At 37.6% G+C, this 20,690-nt stretch overlaps 1 protein-coding gene across 1 annotated transcript in view; it reads right to left on the minus strand.

The window, feature by feature from the left end:
* Positions 1-4,162: 4,162 nt before the first annotated feature.
* The window catches only part of LOC129425580 (uncharacterized), a 51,310-nt gene continuing 34,782 nt past the window's right edge, over positions 4,163-20,690 (minus strand). The window contains exons 16-27 of the mRNA XM_073863873.1: positions 13,733-13,786; positions 12,976-13,029; positions 12,582-12,635; positions 12,382-12,453; positions 10,992-11,027; positions 10,224-10,268; positions 8,073-8,105; positions 6,403-6,549; positions 6,126-6,180; positions 5,294-5,488; positions 5,141-5,218; positions 4,163-4,584 (exon numbers count right to left, since the gene is read on the minus strand). Of these exons, the coding sequence (XP_073719974.1) occupies positions 4,394-4,584; positions 5,141-5,218; positions 5,294-5,488; positions 6,126-6,180; positions 6,403-6,549; positions 8,073-8,105; positions 10,224-10,268; positions 10,992-11,027; positions 12,382-12,453; positions 12,582-12,635; positions 12,976-13,029; positions 13,733-13,786 (1,014 nt within the window). The 3' untranslated portion in view covers positions 4,163-4,393. The remainder of the gene's footprint in view (positions 4,585-5,140; positions 5,219-5,293; positions 5,489-6,125; positions 6,181-6,402; positions 6,550-8,072; positions 8,106-10,223; positions 10,269-10,991; positions 11,028-12,381; positions 12,454-12,581; positions 12,636-12,975; positions 13,030-13,732; positions 13,787-20,690) is intronic.

Raw genomic sequence — 20,690 nt, forward strand, 5'->3', positions numbered from 1 at the left:
ATGCAATTCTGTTTACATCTTGTTTATCATAATAACTGCATGTTGTGAAGATATAGTCAGTACCATTTTAATAAGTACACCTTTGCACCTAAAGAGTTCATATTAACTCAGAGGTACATACTGGTACAGGATGAAACAATTTATAAAATGTACAGAAACACAATAAACACAAACATTAAAGGAATGTGACTGTGTAAGATTGGGTTGTTTGATCTCAATCTGTGTTTGAAATAGTTAGATAAATAGTTTCATGCATTTTTAGCATGATGTGTTGTTTTCCCAACAACCATTTAATAAGTTCATTTTCTCTATAAAGAGATTGGGTAAAACTTAATTTTACAGTAGGCTTTATTTGTTACACTTTGCATTGAATTGTAATTGTAATAGTAGTAAATTATGCATAATTATGTGCAACACCCCTAAGTCTTAATCCCAACACTATGATAATACATGATGACCTGACATCTTTCTTTTACAATTGCAAGCTAAGCGTTTGTGGACATTTACTGTTTTCTGTAACCTGGATCTCGTTTCGGCCTCATAATACATTTGACAAATTTTCCTATATTCCTAAATTTTCAAACCACATTGGATTTTAATATTTTCACTTTCATTTAGATTTTTCTCTTTTCATGCAGTGAACCTAACGGAATTCCTAATGAATAACCAAACCAACTGTTATCGGGGGGAAATAACAATCTTATATTCAAATCATGACCAGTCTGTAAGCAGTGCTAAGTGTTATGGTTTTTACTTAAGCATTTTAAGTAAATCAGAGCAAACCAGATTAAGAAGGATGTTAGTGCTTGCAAAAAAGTTAACAACTGGCACTTGAAAGGTTAATCATTTAATTGAATCAATAATATTTTTTTGTTTCTAGTGCAGATTTTAGTGTAGATTCTGCCTCTATTGTGAATCAGAAAACCAGCACTTTCAGTGGTACCCTCAGGGGTTTATTGAATAAAATGTTGTACTATTTGGGGTACAATATTATACCCCAATGACTTATTGTGTTCCTTAAGGAACAATTTTAGAGGTGCAAAACAACTAACTGCACCTTTAAAGGTACACAATAGCTCCTAAAGGTACACTGTAAAAAAAACTTTGCTGCCTTAAAATATTTTGTTAAATCAACTAAGATTTACAAGTCATGTCAACAAAGCTTATAAAATATAGTTGAGAAGTCAACTTAATTTTATAAGTTATAACAACTCACCTGTAGTTATAACAACTCATCTCTAGTCAAGATAAATAATAGAAAGTTGAAATGACTTGTAAATCCGAGTTGATTCAACAAAAAATGTTAAAGTATTTTTTACAGTGTACAGTAGCGTTGTATTATGTTTTGTATACCTGTAAATGTACAAAACAGAACTTTAGGGTACCGTTTCAGTGAAAGAAAAGGTAGAGCTTTGTCCTTTTTTAGGTTTTGGCTTACACTGCATGGCATCTGCTAAATGAATAAATGTAAATGTAATGTAAACGAATGTAAATGTGTTTATAAATGACTGGTTTCTTCAGAGAAATTTCAGAAAAAACGCTTAATGAATAGAATGGTTGAGTGTAAAATGTAATGCTTATTCTGCATTTGTATACAACAGACTGCTTAAATAATTGTATCCTCTAGATGGCAAACTTGATCTAAATATGTTTCTTCTATGAGCTGTGGACAATGAAATAATGAGGTTGATCAGCAATAAATAAATAAACATAATAATGTGAATAAATAAAATCACTGAAGGGATATCAAATATATTAGAGTTTTAATACTGTGTAAGAATTTTTTTTAATCTTTTTTATTTGAGTAATTTTAGATTTAATTAAGATTTTAGCAATCTCGATCTTTAGATTACAAACAAAATGCATTAAATCTTGTGCTACTGATAGTATTAGTTGAAAAAGGCACTTTGTTGTACCTCTAATTTATACCAACACGGGGCATTAGTGCACCTTTTTCGAGTATTAAACTCAAGACTTGACACAGCTAATGTGCTGTGACTTTTATTGTATTGTATTTTATTGTTATTCGTGCATTTTTCAGCATTTGTTGGAGATGTAACTTTCCTCGTGTAACTTACATAATCATTCATTTATTTGCACTTATCAAATATTAAATCTGGATTATGAAAGAATGTATGTGGCTTAAACAGAATCATCCAAGTGTGTCTGCCCTTACCACAGTGGCTTAATGTTTTTCTGCTTGATAACTAGTATTTGCATCACAACAATGGACTCTGAAACCATGAGAATATACTTAGTATGAAAAGCAGGTAAAATGTAAATAAATCTAGAGATTTCAGTTCCAATATCAGGCAGAGAGATATGTAAAATTAATGCTTTTTGAAATGATGTGAATAGATGATGTTCAGAATATGAAAAGATAAATCCAGATGCAATAACCAGTCCCAAAATCATATATGTTGCTTATTTATACATGTTTAAACATATTTAAATTTGTACAATGCATTACACTGTACATACTTTACACTTACACATCTTCACTTTTACACTAACACTTAGATATCCAACTTCCACATCCACAATTTTTGTTATTTATTAATTTGTACATGTGGTTTGTGTGCTTATTTTTTGACATTTAGATTGGTAGATGTTTCACAGAGTAAGAATTTCATTGTATATAGTTTAACAGAGTTTCTTAGTGATTGCAACATATGGCTTTTACTTTGCCTTTGTCATGTATAAAAACAGTGCTTCACTGGATGAATTATTGTTAGTACAAGTACATTTTACTTCAATCATCACCAGGACAATGGCAAGAACATTTAAACGTAACTTAATTCATTGGTTCTTTGGTAAAATATCCAAAGTTTCAACATTACAATTCAGTCAATTTAAAAGCTGTTAGGTTTAAGATTTTCAGACTGTATTTCTCTTGAAGGTTACCAGTATTTACAGACCACATCATTTTTATTTTATAAAACTTAATAATCTTGTGTATTGTTTACCTGTTCTCATAACTTAAGTTCACTGTATGTATTTGTTCATGTTTTATACAGGAATAAGTCTGAAGCACACCATAAAGTAATTATATCTATTCATACAGGGCTAGTAGTATGCATGTACAGCTGTATATACAGATACACACCCAGGTATCGGATCGATACTCGGTATCGGCCAATACCCTGAGCCCAGGTATCTGAATCGGTATCGGGGAGAGAAAATAGTATGGGAACATCTCTAGTTTACAAGTACACTGTCAGTGTTTAAACTAGACGTGGATGCCTTAACTTTATGCCTTAACTCTTTCCCAACCATTGACGACTCCAGTTATCTCGCCAATTAAGAGAAGACATTTGCATAAAAAACGTGAGTTTGATGAATTTCTATGTTATCTGCAATACTGCGATTTCCAATTTATAAAAAAACTGAAGCCGAAAAGTTATTTACTAATTTTAAACTCTGTGTATGTTTTGATAATCGTTCTGAATCTGATCTCTCACAAAATTCCTTCACAAAAATGCAATTATTTTAGCTTTTTGCTAAAACATTTTTATTTTTAAAGAAAATATATTTAAGAGTTTAAAAATATTGATAGGATGAAAAGGTTTTTTTCCCCCGTTGGCTGCGGAGAAAGGCTTAAGGATTTGAAGCGAAGGTATTTGATTAATGTAAAATCCATACTGTGATCATTTGGTTAATATTATTATCCCATGTTTGACGTAGGTGGTGTTTAGCGGCTCTTCAATTGTTGTTCTTCATCTAACCAGAATCAATTATTCAGTTCAATAAGCAACTATGATTGTTGTTGAGACTTAGTTATTCAGACTAAATCTTTCCGGACAAATCACAAGGACTTCCTGCAAACAAATGGAAATGTATAGATTTCTAGAGGCCATGTTATTTTTAATGCCAGTCATTGAAGTAATAAATAAAACTTGTTACTTCAATTAACTGCCAAATATGCACTACCTATTTTTTTTGCGAATGTAAAGGTTTGGTACATTTTTGTCATTGCATACATACAGGGAACTTCGAAAGTAATACAATAAAAGGTTTCAACATTAAGCTATGATAAATTTGCCCGGTCTCTGATATTCAATTATGCAATTATTTGGTATTAATAAGTCATACTAATACATATGCATGTTCCCGACACATTTATGGCATATTACCATCCATTCACATATTACCATACCAGACATATTTTACATCTATTCTAATTGTTGCCCAAACATATGTTGTTAACAAAAACTCTATTAAAAGTCTCTCTTCTTGAAATGCTAATATAATGTCCATAATTTTATCTGAAGACTGCTGATGCATCATGTCAGTGCGCAGATAAAGTCCTAAGGCACGCCAATCAATTCCTGTGGATTTACTGTGACACTTCTGGTGACCTGCAAGCTGAGTCCATGTGATTCCTGAGGGTGTGTTAGAAATCAGGCCCTTTACTGTAGTGTTCTCTCCTGAGGTTGTAGGCTTGGTAGCAGATGGACATGTCGCACACACCGGCTGGCCCAGGAGGACCTTGCTTCCCCGGAACACCTGGAATCCCGGATTTACCCTGTATTCCTGTAGGACCTGGAATACCAATGCCATCACTACCGGGCGGACCCTGGATCCCTGTTGTTGTCAAAAGAAGATGAAACAGTCTTAAAGGGGACATTTCACAAGACTTTTTAAGATGTCAAATAAATTGTTGGTCTCCCCAGACTCAAAATATCATATAGATAATTTATTATAGAATGTTAAAATTGCCACTTTTTAGGTATGAGCAAAATGTGGCGTTTTGGGTGTGTCCTTTAGAATGCAAATGAGCTGATCTCTGCACTAAATGGCAGTGCTGTGGTTGGATAGTGCAGATTAAGAGGTGGTATTATCCCCTTCTGACATCACAGGGGGAGCCAAATTTCTATGAACTATTCTTTATACATGCTTGCAGAGAATGGTTTACCAAAACTCAGTTACTGGGTTGATCTTTTTCACATTTTCTAGGTTGAAAGACGCACTGGGGATAAAAAGTTAAGTTATTGTAAATACAGAGGGTAAACAGAATCCGAATCTCTTAGTCTCAAACCCATGTCCCTCGTGTAACTCATGTAGCTCATGAGCTTCAACACCCATGCTCTTGAAAGCGAAACAAATGCCTCAGGTATCTTATATAATAATGGCACTGTACCTGTGTCCCCTGGAGGTCCTGGGTGTCCTGGCCTGCTCTCTCCTTTATTGCCCTTAAATCCAGGCAGACCTGTGTCTCCTTAAATAATCATAGTATTGAATTAAAATTCAAAGTCCAATGCTTTCCACAACTCTTATCTTGCATCTTTTTCACCTTTGAGTCCTGGGGGCCCTTGGATACCCGGGGGTCCTGGGTAGCCCTGAGAGCCAGGTCTGCCGGAATAACCAGGAGGCCCACAGGAACCTTTAGGCCCTGGAGCTCCAGGCTGTCCCGGGGGTCCTTTAACAGTTTTAGGAGGATCGCAAGAAAACTGTGGCACCATTATCGGCAGTAGCTCGAGCAGCTGATCTGGAAAAAAGTTGGAAGTTATTAGACAATCCAAGATGCCATAGAATGCATTGAAAATACATTGATCCCTAACTAATTTTAAGACATTTTTCTATGTTTCTGGAGGCAAACGTTACCCTGTCCGTCCAGGCTAAAGTCTTATAATCCAATGATGAGGTTAGGTGCACCAAATTTTGATTTAACATTAATTTCAATCTTTGACATGACCTCACTCAAACAATATTAAAGATATCAAAGTTATATTTTCACAGGATGCTCTTTACATTATGTAGGATCATTTTAAGTAGAAAACACAATAGCTGGGTCTAAAATGTTGGGTTTTGCTATTGTGGTTTCATTGTTATGATGTTGTGTAAGCAAAGCCTGTAAGTAGACTACAGGGAAAAATACAATGAGAAAAGAATGTATGATATGATCCTTTTAATACAAAGCAAACTGCAAAAAAATGTGAAAGCTCAGCAGATGTACTTAAAAATAGCTACTTTATAACACACTTGCGTTTTTTCAGCGATAACAGCTTTAATTGGTTGTCTCGTATCAAATTCTGACGTCATATCAACGTTATATTATAAATAGAACAAGAGGAACTGCCACAGACATTCACAAGTATCGACCTTAAACAAGTTCGTAAACTTACTTCTCAAAACGTCCCCAAAGAGTTTAATCAAATATTCATCAGATGGAGGTTTACCCTGAAACACAGATTGAGTGACTCATTACATTGTGTCTGTACATGAAGAACGCATTTGGCTTTTAAAGACAAGGCTTCGTAGATAGTCTGTGTAGGCTTAATTATGCCGTCTGTTCCTGTACTCTTGCCCCATCCCACGCCACACTTTGTGTTTATTATTTGGCTTTTTGTTGTCAAAGAAAATACATGATGAGTATAACATACATTTTATAGATGGACTTACAGGTTTTCCTGGATTGCCTGGAATCCCAGGTTGCCCCGTTGATCCATCCTGACCCGGAATCCCACGTGGGCCGATTATGCCAATGTGCCCCATGTCCCCCTTCTTTCCGTCTGTACCTTTGACTCCAGCGTCACCTGGAATACCTTTCTAATAGATAAAAACATCTTTGAGATGAATGGATTCCAGTATGTGAGGTTAGATACATAAGATGTATTTAAAACTTTTTTAATGTAACTACTACAGTTTATCCAGCTCAGTCTTTACATTACATGTCAACAATAGAGACAAATAGAAAATGTATAAATACTTTTACCAATTAATTGTTTTATAATGTATCCAATATTTCATAATAACCAAACAAACATAATTTTTTGTTGTGAAAAATAAAAAATGTTTTAAATTTAATGCAACAACATGTATCTTTCTTAAGTTCTCCAGCCAAATATAAAAATTACCCTATAATGTACTCACCCTCAAGCAATCCATCATTTTCAGACGAACATATTTGAAATTATTTTAGTAAATGTCCTTCCTTTTCATGCTTATAATGTTTATTTTGTAGGTAATCGATGCAATATTGTAAGAAAAAGATCTATATTTTAAACTTTATAAACTATAATAACTAGCTTCCAATCACCTAACCCTAACACACAATCGTGGGGCAACTTTGATATTTGGCTGGAGAATCGCTTTGATGGGTCGCTGTAATATGTACACTGTACTGTACTGTACATGTACAATCTATTGCATCTACACCCACCTAAAGGATTATTAGGAACACTTGTTCAATTTATCATTGCACTCTAATGCAATGGTGTGGGGGATGTTTTCTTGGCACACTTTAGGCCCCTTAGTGCCAATTGGGCATCTTTTAAATGCCACGTCCTACCTGAGCATTGTTTCTGACCATGTATATCCCTTTATGACCACCATGTGCCCATCCTCTGATGGCTACTTCCAGCAGGATAATGCACCATGTCACAAAGCTCGAATCATTTCAAATTGGTTTCTTGAACATGACAATGAGTTCACTGTACTAAAATGGCCCCCACAGTCACCAGATCTCAACCCAATAGAGCGTCTTTGGGATGTGGTGGAATGGGAGCTTCGTGCCCTGGATGTGCATCCCACAAATCTCCATCAACTGCAAGATGCTATCATATCAATATGGCCCAACATTTCTAAAGAATGCTTTCAGCACCTTGTTGAATCAATGCCATGTGGAATTAAGGCAGTTCTGAAGGCGAAAGAGGGCCAAACACAGTATTAGTATGGTGTTCCTAATAATCCTTTAGGTGAGTGTATATGCATAGTAAATATATTGCATGTAAAATGAATACACGTGTGTTAATTTTCTCTTTAGTAGTAAAATTCTGTGTTATTTACTGTAAACAGTTTATTTGCATATGTCAGGTTTTACAAATGCATAAAATTACTGTCCTCTAGTTTACACAATAATATCCAGTTTGTCTGTGGGGTTTGACTCCATACAGCCAGCTTTCTATAACTGTCAAGTTGTCAAATGTAAACGCTTTGTGGCCATGCTTCAAAGGGCTTTCAAGCTCTCTGCCGTCCCATGTCACTCTCTTAGCAGGCGGAGACGATCTTGTTTCTTGTGTAAAATACGGTGGAATGGTTTAAATGTGATGGAGCTCTGCAATTTTACAAACCTCTCCTTTGCTACCTTTGGGTCCAACTTCGCCCTGGATTAGGAAGAAATAGAGACAGCAGAAATAACTTTTTTGACAATATTAGGTAGAAGAGACTACTTTAAACATAGTGGCTCAATATTCACAGACAAAAAGACAAAAATCTGATGCTCCCCCTGGCTAAAGGAAGACCCTGGAAATGATTTTTTTAAATCCTGCATGTGTTTGCCAATGGACTAAAGATATAAAGCACATGCTGATGGATGTCTAACTTTGAAGTTATTTATTATTCACAAAATCTTTAAGGAGGATAATGCTTCAAGGGGCAAAGCGAGTTCAGGTTCGTATGCAAGCATTGTGGAGGGATCACTAAATAAAAGTAGACACATTTACCTTTTTGTAAATGTCGGTGTAGGCCTGTGATTGTCAAGTATGGTAGCCCATACTCGAAATCTGACCTCTATATGGAGCAATTGGCGAAAAGGTGCCTTGCTCAATGGAGAGTCGCAACCTGACGGGCCTCTGGACTCAATTTGGGAACTTTTGGGTTACAAGCCCCGATTCTCTAACCATTAGACCACAATTGTAGTATAGTCAACTGCTAAATAATTTGCCACCCTTTAAGCAAAGAAGGCTGTGAATCTAAATCTGCATTGTTTATCCTTATATATATATATATATTTATATTTATATATTTAATATAACATTTAAATAAGAAATATGTAAATGGGATTATGCTCCAGAACCAATTTAAAGGTGCTAATAGTTACAGCCAAAGTTTCTTGGAGAACAACATTTATTTTACCAATTATTTTGGAGATGACCGTACATCATGTTGTGTTGCACACACAACAGCAGAGCAAGATGAAGAAATGATGAAATGCTGTCCTCCACAATTTCCCGTATCAAAGTAAATTGATTCAAGTAAATTGGTGAACAAATGGTGCATCCAGTAAACTGGTTCACATCTGGACTCTTCGTGTTAATGAACCAGCTAAAAATGATTCAGTGATATATTTTGTGCCTTTGGAGAAGTTGATGTGCGTCATTTTTATGCAGCTCATTATGTTTTCGACCCAGATGTATAAACATCAAATGCTATCTATCATGTCAATTCATACGTATTTTACAAGGTGGCTAATTCGTATTAATTTGTAGGATCACATTCATACATTTTTGTACGATTTGCCCTTGCCCACTGTTTCATTGATGTTGTTTTTTTATGATAATCGTACGTTTTTGCATGATTAACTTCATATGAATTCATCGTAACAGGCTGAAATGTCTGTAATTGTTAAAATAATAATAATAATAATAATAATAATAATGTAATATGATAGTTACAGCTTACTTAAATAGGTTAAAAGTTATTAAATATTATTACTATAGCTACAGCTACCTCTTTCTAGGATGGTGTGCCTATTTAACTTCGTTAGGTAAATAAGTTTCAAAATTGTAAGCTACTGCCCATGAAAACTACAAATGGTATTTCGTAAGTTTGTGAATGATGAAAGAGCTACAGACGTTTTGTTAGTCAATGTCTGTGAGTCAGATTTTTCTGAAGATGTGCTAAGCAATAATTGCGAGAAATTAGGACCACATCCCCACTTTTACAGTATATTTCAGGAGAAGTGATGAAGAGAGAAGTTGAGGTTCTCCCTTCACTGAGCCAATTCACATATGAAGTAACCGGCTTGAGTTTTATGAGTTAAATTTGATCCATAACTTTAATATGATTATGAATTTAAGATCGCTTAATTTTTTTTCTCACTTTAGTGGGTCACTTTGGATCTACATAAAGTTTGACTGAATTCAATAAAATGCAAAAAACAAATAAAGTTTTATTATTAAAGGTATATGCAATATAATTATTTAAACAAACTGCACCTTTATAAACATATTATTAACCTTATATTATTGTTTAATTAATGCATACTGTATAATACTGTACAAAACAAACTAAAGTGATGTTCATTTTGTGCTTCATGTAAATATTAAAATACATATGAATAGGTTAAGAAATGTTTTGAGAGTACTTGGTATTCATATATCTAACTGGTTCATCAGAAAAATATACTGCAAAAAAATAAATGATCAATGTTGACCTCTTCCATTGCAGTGCCATAACAAGAGCCCCCTTATGGATCTTAGGTCAGGTGTATGTGCACTTACTGGAGGGCCAGTTGCTCCAGGTAACCCATTGTTGCCTTTCTGACCCTGCAAAGTTAAAGGTGGTCTGTGTTAGCTAGGGTGTCAAATGTTATCATTAGCATTCAATATCAACAGGAGGTTCCCTAAACCTAGGCTTTGGCACTTCTGTAGAACTGAGCGTATAACTGAAGAGAGATTGTCACGATAAAGTACACAAATCATAGCAGTACCAGCTGGCCGTGTAGTTCAAACAAAGCAAATCTCATTAATATTCAGTTATTAGAGTGCTTATAGGCAGCGCCGTCTCGCTATACAAACATGTTATGTTTACTAAAGCTATTAGCTAATAGCAGACATTGTTTAAGCTTTGTTCTGTATGTTGTTTCAGTCTTAAAGAGGACACAATCTTGCATGCATCTGTGCTTTAATGAAATTATTGCTCTGTGTAAATTTGCACAGGATTGATGTTGCAAAATGCCTATTTTACTTGTTTATTTTACTTCATCTAGTTTGAGTTGCTGTATCAAGGTGATGGCCCAAACAATGTGCTTTTGATGATTTGGAAGCATATTGCTGTTAAAGCAAATAATATTTGTAGTATTTAGTAATGTTATTTTATCTTAAACTGTAAAGTTTTGTCCCACATCTTCAAGAGGGTAAATGTCTTAGATTTAAGATCTGAGATAGATTTGAATTTGAGTTGAAGTGTCAATCATTTTTATATAGCTCTGAACAGTTTTAAACATTAAAGAGATCATAAAAAGCACTGAAGGAAATTCAGGATTTTACCTGAATGCCTTTGGAACTAGCTACCCCTCTCTCTCCCTGAAAAAAAAAACACATAGACATCAACTCACCCTTACTCCTCAGTAACAGAGGAAGATGATGTTATGTATGTCATTTAAAGGGTAAGTGTCACGAGCCGCAAAACCACAGCTATAGATCAGATATTTTTCACACAAGCAGTTATTACCAAACATACTCAGAAATATAAAAATCATCCCTCCTGAATAAACCTGGAATTATGTATATTCATATTCACAGGAACAATAGCAAATTCACTTCATAGATCACACCTTACTGTTGATTTTACACCTTTATGTTATGCAACACCACCCGAAAATTATACTGCATTTTTATAGACTGAAATCTATCACATGTGTGTCTTTAATTAAACTAAAACTTTCCTAGTTAAAATGCAGACTATGTTTCAAAACACAGCTATAATCATAAAACTGGATTTTTTCATTTGGGAATTATGTACCTCTCCAGATTATGAAGTCCAATATGATCAAACAGATGCTAAATATACATTCATTTATTCGTCAGATGCTTTTATCTAAAGCAACTTATGGAAAATTCAAGGTAGCCTAATACGTGTTTATAAAATGGTGTGTTATCTGAATTAATGGCTTTGGCATTGTTAGCAATATATCTTTAGCTTTAAGTCAGTTAGTTAAAGGCGGGGTGCATGATTTTTGAAAAAAAAAAAAACTTTGGAAAAGGGAGTCGGGCAGAGTACCAAAACACATTTGTAGCCAATCAGCAGTAAGTGGCGTGTCTACTAACCGACATCATTGCCTGGGTTGCGTATGTGTGGGGCGGGTCTATCAAAAGAAGGTCCAGATTCCATTGGGGTAGGGGTGTGTTTTTTACGTGATTTCAAATGTCAACATTGGCTTTCAGAGATCATGCACCCTGCCTTTAACTCTTTCCCTGCCATTGCTAGTTATTTTGTCAATTATAAAAAACATTTGCATGAAAAACGTGTTTCTGAAGAATGTTTATGTTAATATGCAATACCGCGATTGTCCACTAGATTTACCATGAAAAACTGAAGCCAAAATGTTAATTACTAATTTTAAACTTTATGTATGTTTTGATAATCATTCTGAATCTGATCTCTAACAAAATTACTTCACAGAAATGCAATTATTTCAGCTTTTTGCTAAAAAAATCCCCATATTCAAAAGTTTATAAGCAGAGAAAAAATATAGATAGGATGAAACAGTTTTTCCCCATTTTGTTTGTTTGTTTGTTTATTGTTTGTTTGAAAGCAGAGAGTCTGCTTCATTTCATTTGATATATTTGTATGTTTATATATTTTTGGCTGGCAGGGAATGAGTTAACTTACTAAGCTTGTTATGTTTTCATTTGTCTGATCATTCATCAGAATTACCTTGTGTCCTTTAAATCCAGGAAGTCCCATAGCACCTTGAAGTCCTGGAAACCCTGATTCACCTTTGTCACCCTGTAAGAGTCAGAATACCTCAAAAATGAATCTCATCATTATGCTAAATACATTTATGTAGGATATTAGTTGACAATTGTGTAAAAACTGTCAAATAAACCAATGAAAAGAACCGTAATTCTAATTACCTTTTGACCTGGAGCACCAGGAATACCCACATCTCCTTTATCACCTGCACAACCCTGAGCAGAAGATAGACAAGTGTGTGAATTTAGAAACACAAGCATGCATAAAACATTAGACCACATCATATTTCTCTATTTTAACCTAACCAGAGGCACCCATTGGTTTCCAGACACAAGACTATTACTCACTTTAAACATTAATGAAACCTTAAAGAAAAAAACTTTAAGCTATTACAAAACCAGCAAGCTTGGGTGAAATGGTTTCTTAAGCATTCTTTCATAATCCATTGCAGAATTCCAGGAAAAGAGCATATGCAATCTCGGCCCGGCTATTCCCAACAGAATCAGGTTGACGTATTAGCATAATTGCTAAAGGTGATGTTTGAATCTGACCAACCTTGGGGCCGACAGGTCCATCAGCTCCGGAGGGCCCTACGAGTCCTGGCGTGCCCTAAAGGATTTAAGCAGAAAGGATGCAGAATTAAATAACAGCTGACTGAAGTAGCAAAAACTGATAACTGATAAACTGATAATGTACTGGCCTCCTCTGTGGACTACAAATAGAGTTTCATCACAACCAATGGAGATAAAATAAATAAATGGGGGTCACTTTACTATCTATGCACTCCAAGGGATCACTTACAAAACCTGTCTGATTGTGTTTTGAATTTATGGGCGTTTATTGTTGTTGAATGGGGAACATCATCAGTGTTCACCTTGACTATTATGTAACTGTTGTATCTGTTTCATGTGCTATGTTGAAAAAAATGTATAAGTTAACTTATTTAAGAAGACTTGTGTGACTCTCAATATCTAATGCACCACCAGGTGGCAGCAACACATCCTGTGAAACAGATTACAGAAGAAAGCCAGCCAAATATTTGTCTCTCACCAACAGAGGTCAGCCTAACATTGTTTACCCCACTGCTCTGTTATACAGTTTCTGCACTGATCACTGGTTAACTTTTGACCTCTGTCCAAATTGCCCTTTTTCTTTTCTCACTCCATAGCTGCAGATCTGATGAGCGGCTCTACAGCTGCCCTGGATACGTTCCAATCCAATTTCTCTGAAGTATCCAATTTTACCGGGTCAGTTGACACAATAAAGAGGTAGAAAGGTAAGCTTGAAGTATCCCAGAGAGACATTTACTCACTGAAGATCCTTTTGGTCCAGGTGAACCTTTAAGGCCGTGTGGTCCTCTTGGCCCCTAAACCCTCACAAGAGATAAAATCAGTGCAATGCATTGTGCTATGATTAAATATACAATGTGTGTAGACATAGCTTTTTGTCTCTTACCTTTGAAGAGTAGTTCTACTTCCTTTCAATCCGGACCGCCAGAGCGGTATCCTAAATATCTAGTGCAGACTTTCCTGGTGTTCCAGCCTATAAAGGCACACCATTACGTCATGTCCGTTCTCTTTCTGATTTTTGTCTTTGCGGAGAAGTTTTTTTTTCGAAAGTGAAGTTGCTGAATTTGAATTGCGGTAGGCGCTCTTTGGCGAGCATTCCGATTGTTATCGCCTTTTTACCGATATTTGAACGTCTGGAAGGTAAGCGGTAATGTTTATTGGTTACTGTGTTGCCGAATCTTATTTGTTTACAATTTGATATTTTTGTATTGAACATGTTGGCAAGGAGCATTGGCGCAGCTGACCAATATATATAATTTTGTAAAGATATTGTGAGTTGTTTAGTTAAATTTGATTTATAACACTGAACGTATTTTCAGTTTTTCAATGGCGAGCTGCACGCTGTGTGACTCACCTATGGAATTAGAGGACGGCCACGACCGTTGTCTGTTTTGTTTGAGACCTGAGCACCTTAAAAAAGTTCTTTCAGATCCTTGTTCTAATTGTAGTCTTATGCCATTAGCAATTTGTGAAGCCCGTCTTGCACATTTGAATGTTGAATCAGGCTATGTCACATAAGAAGAGTGAAACCCCTTCAGAACATGGAGTTAAAAAGGTGGCAGTGGCTGATGTTTGCCTCCTAAGAAAAAAAACCCTGTCTGCTTTAGAGCGCAGCGTGCGAGAGCGTCAAAGTGGCCGGAAGTTCTTCATTTTCAATGTGAGCCGGCAGCGAGCTCTGGCGAGCAGCGGCGCGGCGCGTCATGTACAGCGTGAGCGTCGAGGAGGGTTGAAATCAGCTCAACTTTATGGTAATGAGATATGACGCGGTTCGGCAGGCAACCAATCGGAAGGCGGAAATGTTCGGCGGCAACCAATCGGAAGGCGCAAACCTCTGCCTGAGAGGAGTTGAGAGAATGCATTCGAGCTTCAGAGCGTCCACTACACCTTTTCTTTAGCGTCGTTGGCAGGGCAGCCAGAGCTTTTATTGACGCTCTCGCCGGTGGCGGTCTGAATGCACAGTTACAGTGCTGTAGCTAATGTTGGGCAGCATTGGGCCCTTTCAGCGCCGTACCAGAAGGTACATGGTCGACGGTGGGCTGTTTCCTCCCTCAGCACATGGCACGTTGGGAGACAATAACAACAGACACATGGCTATTAAACACCCTGTCAATGGGATACAAATTACAGAGCCTATTGGAACATGGTCTGTCTAATTCTACAATTAAGGTTCATGTTGCAGCATTTTCTGCATACAGAGGACCAGTTGAAGGTGTGTCAGTGGGCACACATCATTTAATTAGAATGTTCCTTAAAGGTGTTAGCCGACTCCGACCCAGCCGTAAACCTGTAGTTCCTCAATTGGATCTAAATTTGGTTTTAAGTAGCCTCTTGTGCTCACCATTTAAGCCGTTAGTCAATGTGAATATGAAGTGGCTTTCTCTCAAGTCAGCTTTATTGCTGGCATTGGCCACTGCATGACGTGTTAGTCAGTTACATGCATTATCAGTCAGCCCGCAGTGTTTACGTTGGGGACCTGACGCTGTGGCCAAATCCTGCATTTCTTCCAAAAGTATTGTCACCACAATACATAAATAAGCCCATTACTCTGTCTGCCTTTATAGATGAACAAAGTTCAGTCCTGTTCCCAGTAAGGGCTCTTCGGCAGTATGGCGGGTCACTGATCAACTGTTTGTGTCATGGAAGACTCCATCCACTTTTGTCAAGTTTTACAAACTTAATGTGGATACAATGCCTTCAGTGTCTTCTGTGATGGTTGAAAAAGAGTCACAAATTAAATAAAAAAATAATTTTGCATTGACTTAAGCGTCTGTTGTTGTTTTTTTTTACATCAGAGACATCAAGCCCGGCTTACAGATTATCTTTTTATGGTTACAAGTCCATTGATCAGAAGCAATCCTCGTGACGACTTTGGTATGCGGCCTCCACTAGATATCTAGGATACCGTTCTGGCGGTCCGGAATGAAAGGAAGTAGAACTGGAGGTTACATGGGTAACTGTGGTTCTACGACTGAGTGGAGGAGCGCCAGATTTTTTGGTCACTTGAGTAGACGAGAATGGCCAGAGAACGGAAATGACGTAATGGTGTGCCTTTATAGGCTGTACGCCTGAGCGCCATGGTAACGGGGTGACGCCTTTGATATTTATACTCTGCAAAGTTACGAACACCAGGAAAGTCTCCACTAGATATCTAGGATACCGCTCCGGTGGTCCTCCACTCAGACGTAGAACCACGGTTATTACCTCAATTTAGATGAATTAATACATACCTATCTTTTTTCAATGCGTGCCCTTTTAAAGGCTCTCTAAGCGAATAATGTGCGACGTCACTTCCTGTTGATGTTTGAACTAATGCCTCCCCCTCCCTCTCCCGTCCGTGCTTTCATGAACGCGCCCAACCCCCACCCCCAAATCCTTCTTGTCGTTTATTGGCTGGAACACTTTGTTATGTTTTGTTGTGCTAGGTTTGGCCACTATGTTGATATTGCCGTTTGTCGAGCCTGAGCTGTCTACAGAGATCGCGTTTTTTTACAGTTTGATCAGTGGACAGGCAGCAAGCAGATAGTGAGGAGATGTTTGCTGTATGTAACTGTCAAGTAGAGAACGCTGAGAGGTAAGGAAAGAGCAGGAAGACTCAGTACAACTTGGTCGTGGAATAAGTGTGACCCAGGGTGATTTATTGAAGCAATGATGTCTTCAGTGATAAGTTCAAGAGCAAGACAACAAAGTTACCAAAAAAAAAACAATAAAAAAATAAACAAACAAACAAAATGCTGATAGCAGCAAAACCTGACCGGTGCTACAATATTGCTAGCAACACACTATACAGGCCTCATGTGTCTCTCAGCAGACTACCTTCCATAACACTGGCCCCACAAAGTACTATCAACAGGCTTTTATCAGCTTAATTCGCGCCAAACCCAATTGGATAAGTCCACCACAAAAGGGATAGCTAAACCAGCAATACACAGGATATTTCCCCCTTCCATATCATTATGGTGCACAACACTAAAATAAAACAAGCAATAAACATTTGTCCATCATATACACATCTCTAGAAAACTCTAGGACAAATATAACTAATTTATATAAACTGTCCTCCCCCCACCTTACAGATAATGGTATCGCCCTTTATAATAGACAACCGCATTTTAAACATTACTGATCCGCATTACCCTAATGATAGGGAAAGAGACAAAAACTCTTAAGATGAAACAAAAGAAATCATTGAATAAATGAATTAGAGTATGAATAAACACTCACAAACTGAACAACAATGACAGCTTATACAAACAATAACTCATCATCAGACCTAAATAATAACATAATAAATCAACACAAAACTTACAACCTGATAACTGGAGTGCAGCATATTCCTGTTATTCCCATAAAGCATGTCCCAAACCCCAACTTCATATTAATTAGTCACGTAAGAAAAGTCAGGAGGCGATGTGATGAGATGTAAACATAAACATGCGCTAAATCGCGCTCCGGTGATGACGTCATCAAATACTCGTCATCACACACCCCCCCACTCAAGATAGACACTCTTAAAAGTGACGTGACAAAAAGTCTGCTATTACATTTAAGGCCCCAGCCCTATACTGGACTCTGAAATTGAAGGGTTGAAGCGAGAGATACCATCGTGTAATTCTTGCATTAGTGTCCCTCATCTTGTGAAGCCATTGCAGGGCCCTATGATCAGTCTCTAAAACAAAGTCTTTTCCGATCAAGTAATATTTCAAAGTGTCTAAGGCCCACTTAATGGCTAAGGCTTCCTTTTCAACAGTTGAGTATTTAGATTCACGGGGAAACAACTTTCTGCTGATATATTGTACAGGGTGGCGATCAAGTCCTTCCCCCTGCAACAAAACAGCTCCCAAACCAAGTTCAGATGCATCAGTTTGGACGACAAAAGGAAGATCAAAGTTTGGGCTTTGTAACACTGGATCTTTACTCAAACAAGCCTTCAAATCTTGAAAAGCCCGTTCACAGTCCAATGTCCATTTAACCCTCACCGGGCTACTCTTTTTTGTCAAATCGGTCAAAGCTGCTGCCCTGGTGGCGAAATTCGGAATAAATCTCCTATACCATCCTGCTAGGCCCAGAAATGATCTGACACTCTTTTTCGTTGTCGGAGGGGAGCAAGACAAGATGGCTTGAACCTTGTCTACTTGTGGTTTGATGGACCCTCCTCCAACTACATAGCCAAGGTAAGAGACCTCAGGTTTAGCAATATGACACTTCTTGGCATTGACAACTAGACCAGCAGACTGTATCCTCTTGAACACCTCAGCAAGATGATCCATGTGTTCTTCCCATGAAGCACTGAAGATGACGATGTCATCAATGTAGGCCGCTGCAAAGCTGTCCAGACCTCTTAATACCTGGTCAATCAAGCGTTGGAAAGTAGCTGCTGCCCCCTGTAGGCCAAAAGGCATATAATTAAAATGAAATAATCCAGAAGGCACACGAAAAGCAGTTAGTTCTTTAGCCGAATCTGTCAAAGGTATTTGCCAGTAGCCTTTACACAAATCGAGGGTTGTTAGGTACTTTGCTTTGCCCAGACGTTCAATGAGTTCGTCGACTCTTGGCATTGGGTAGGGATCAAAAGCTGAAACGGCATTAAGTTTGGAAAAATCCACACAAAACCTCAATGAACCATCCTTTTTTGGAACCAACACGACTGGACTACACCATTCACTTTTTGAAGGTTCTACAATGTTTAATTCCAGCATCACTTCCAATTCTTGCTTCAAAGCTGGGATCAAACGAGCTGGGACTCTGCAGTGTGTTTGTCTAATAGGATCGGTTGAAAGGAGGCGAATATTATGATGTAGCAGATCTGTCTTACCAGGCTTATCACTGAACAGACCATGCGGAAGATGTTTACAGAACTCTTGTTGCTGCTCAACAGTGAGATGTTCTATAGAAGGACAAGTAAATGTGTCCTGACCAACGGGAAAATATTGTTCACCCAATTCCTCCTCTTCTTCCACTTTTCTTGCCCAAAGCTGTTCTGACCAAGCCTGTTTTCGGTCCTGCCAGGGTTTTAACAGGTTAACATGGAACACTTGAAATTTCTTTCGACGGTCAGGCAAAGAGATTTCATAGTTGGTAGAGCTTAATCTGCGTGTCACTTCATACGGTCCTTGCCATTTAGCTAATAATCCACTATCAGACGTAGGGAGAAGTAACAAGACTTTCTGGCCTGGTGTTAATGTTCTTTTCCTACTTGATTGATCATACCACTGTTTTTGTTGTTGCTGAGCTTTAGTCATATTGTCTCTCACCATATCTGTCATTAACTCCATTTTCTCTCTCATTTTACAGACATAAGACAAGATGTTTGTCTGCTCACCTGCAGTATTTGATTCCCAAGCTTCTTTCAAGACATCAAGTGGTCCCCGTACTTGTCGTCCGTAAAGTAGTTCAAATGGTGAGAAACCGGTCGAGGCCTGTGGTACCTCTCGATAGGCGAACATCAAATAAGGCAACCATTGGTCCCAGTCTGCACCTGTATCCGACACAAACTTGCGCAACATTGATTTCAGTGTTTGATTAAACCTCTCAACCAAACCGTCAGTCTGAGGATGATAAGGTGTGGTCTGAATAGGACGTATACGTAACATAGAATAGACTTGCTTCATCTGTTTAGATGTGAAATTGGTTCCCTGGTCTGTAATTATCTCTTTTGGTAATCCTACCCTTGAAAAGAGCTGCACAAGAGCATTCACAATTTGTCTTGACTTCATGTTCTTAAGGGGAAATGTTTCCGGGTACCTAGTAGCATAGTCTGACACCACCAAAATGTAACGATTTCCTGAACTGCTTCTTTCTAATGGGCCCACTATGTCCATTGCGATACGTGAAAAGGGAATGTCAATAATTGGGAGGCTCACCAAAGGAGCTCGGTCTCCTTTCCTGCTTGGGCTCACAAGTTGACACTCTGGACAAGATTTACAAAACTCCATTACATCTGTGTAAAGCCTGGGCCAATAAAATCTAGCAGCAATTCTAACAAAAGTTTTATGCTGCCCTAGGTGACCTGCCCACGGGACTGAGTGACCCAACTGTAAGACCTTAAGCCTCATAGATTCAGGCACTACCAACCTTTCTCCATCAGGACCTTGCATGTACAGCCTATCATCTTTAATTACAAAATGATCTTTTTGTGAAACTAAAGTTTCACAATTTACCTTTGCAAACAAAGGCTCAAGTGTCTTATCCTGTCTCTGAAGTTTGATAATGTCATGTGGAATGTTGTCAATTTCATCAATTTGAGGTTTAGGTAAATTTTCACACATTTTTGTTCCCTCAAGCTTTTCTTGGCGTCTTTCCCATCTGGACTTTTTAGCTTTAGAACTCACATCAAAAGGTAAATGTTGCAGAAATTGCTTACAAGTATCATCACGATAAGCTTGTGCTCTTGTCACCACTCTAGCCTCTGCTATGTGTTCATCATTTTGCAAAAGATCCACAAGCACCGGCACATCCCTACCCAAAATAACTGGATAAGGAGACTGATCCACCACACCGACAGATAAACTATATGCTTGTCCATTGATCTCAACCACCAAATCAGTTTTGGGATATTCCCTTTCATCACCATGTACACAGCGAACTTTCAATTTACCCTGTACAAGTGTATTCAACTCTCCCAAACATTCACTTCTTACCAAGGTTTGACTTGACCCCGAGTCTACCAGAGCCTTGAAAATGTAATTTCCAATTTTAACCTCA

The sequence above is a fragment of the Misgurnus anguillicaudatus genome, chromosome 25, assembly GCF_027580225.2.
Source record: "Misgurnus anguillicaudatus chromosome 25, ASM2758022v2, whole genome shotgun sequence".
NCBI lineage: Eukaryota > Metazoa > Chordata > Actinopteri > Cypriniformes > Cobitidae > Misgurnus > Misgurnus anguillicaudatus.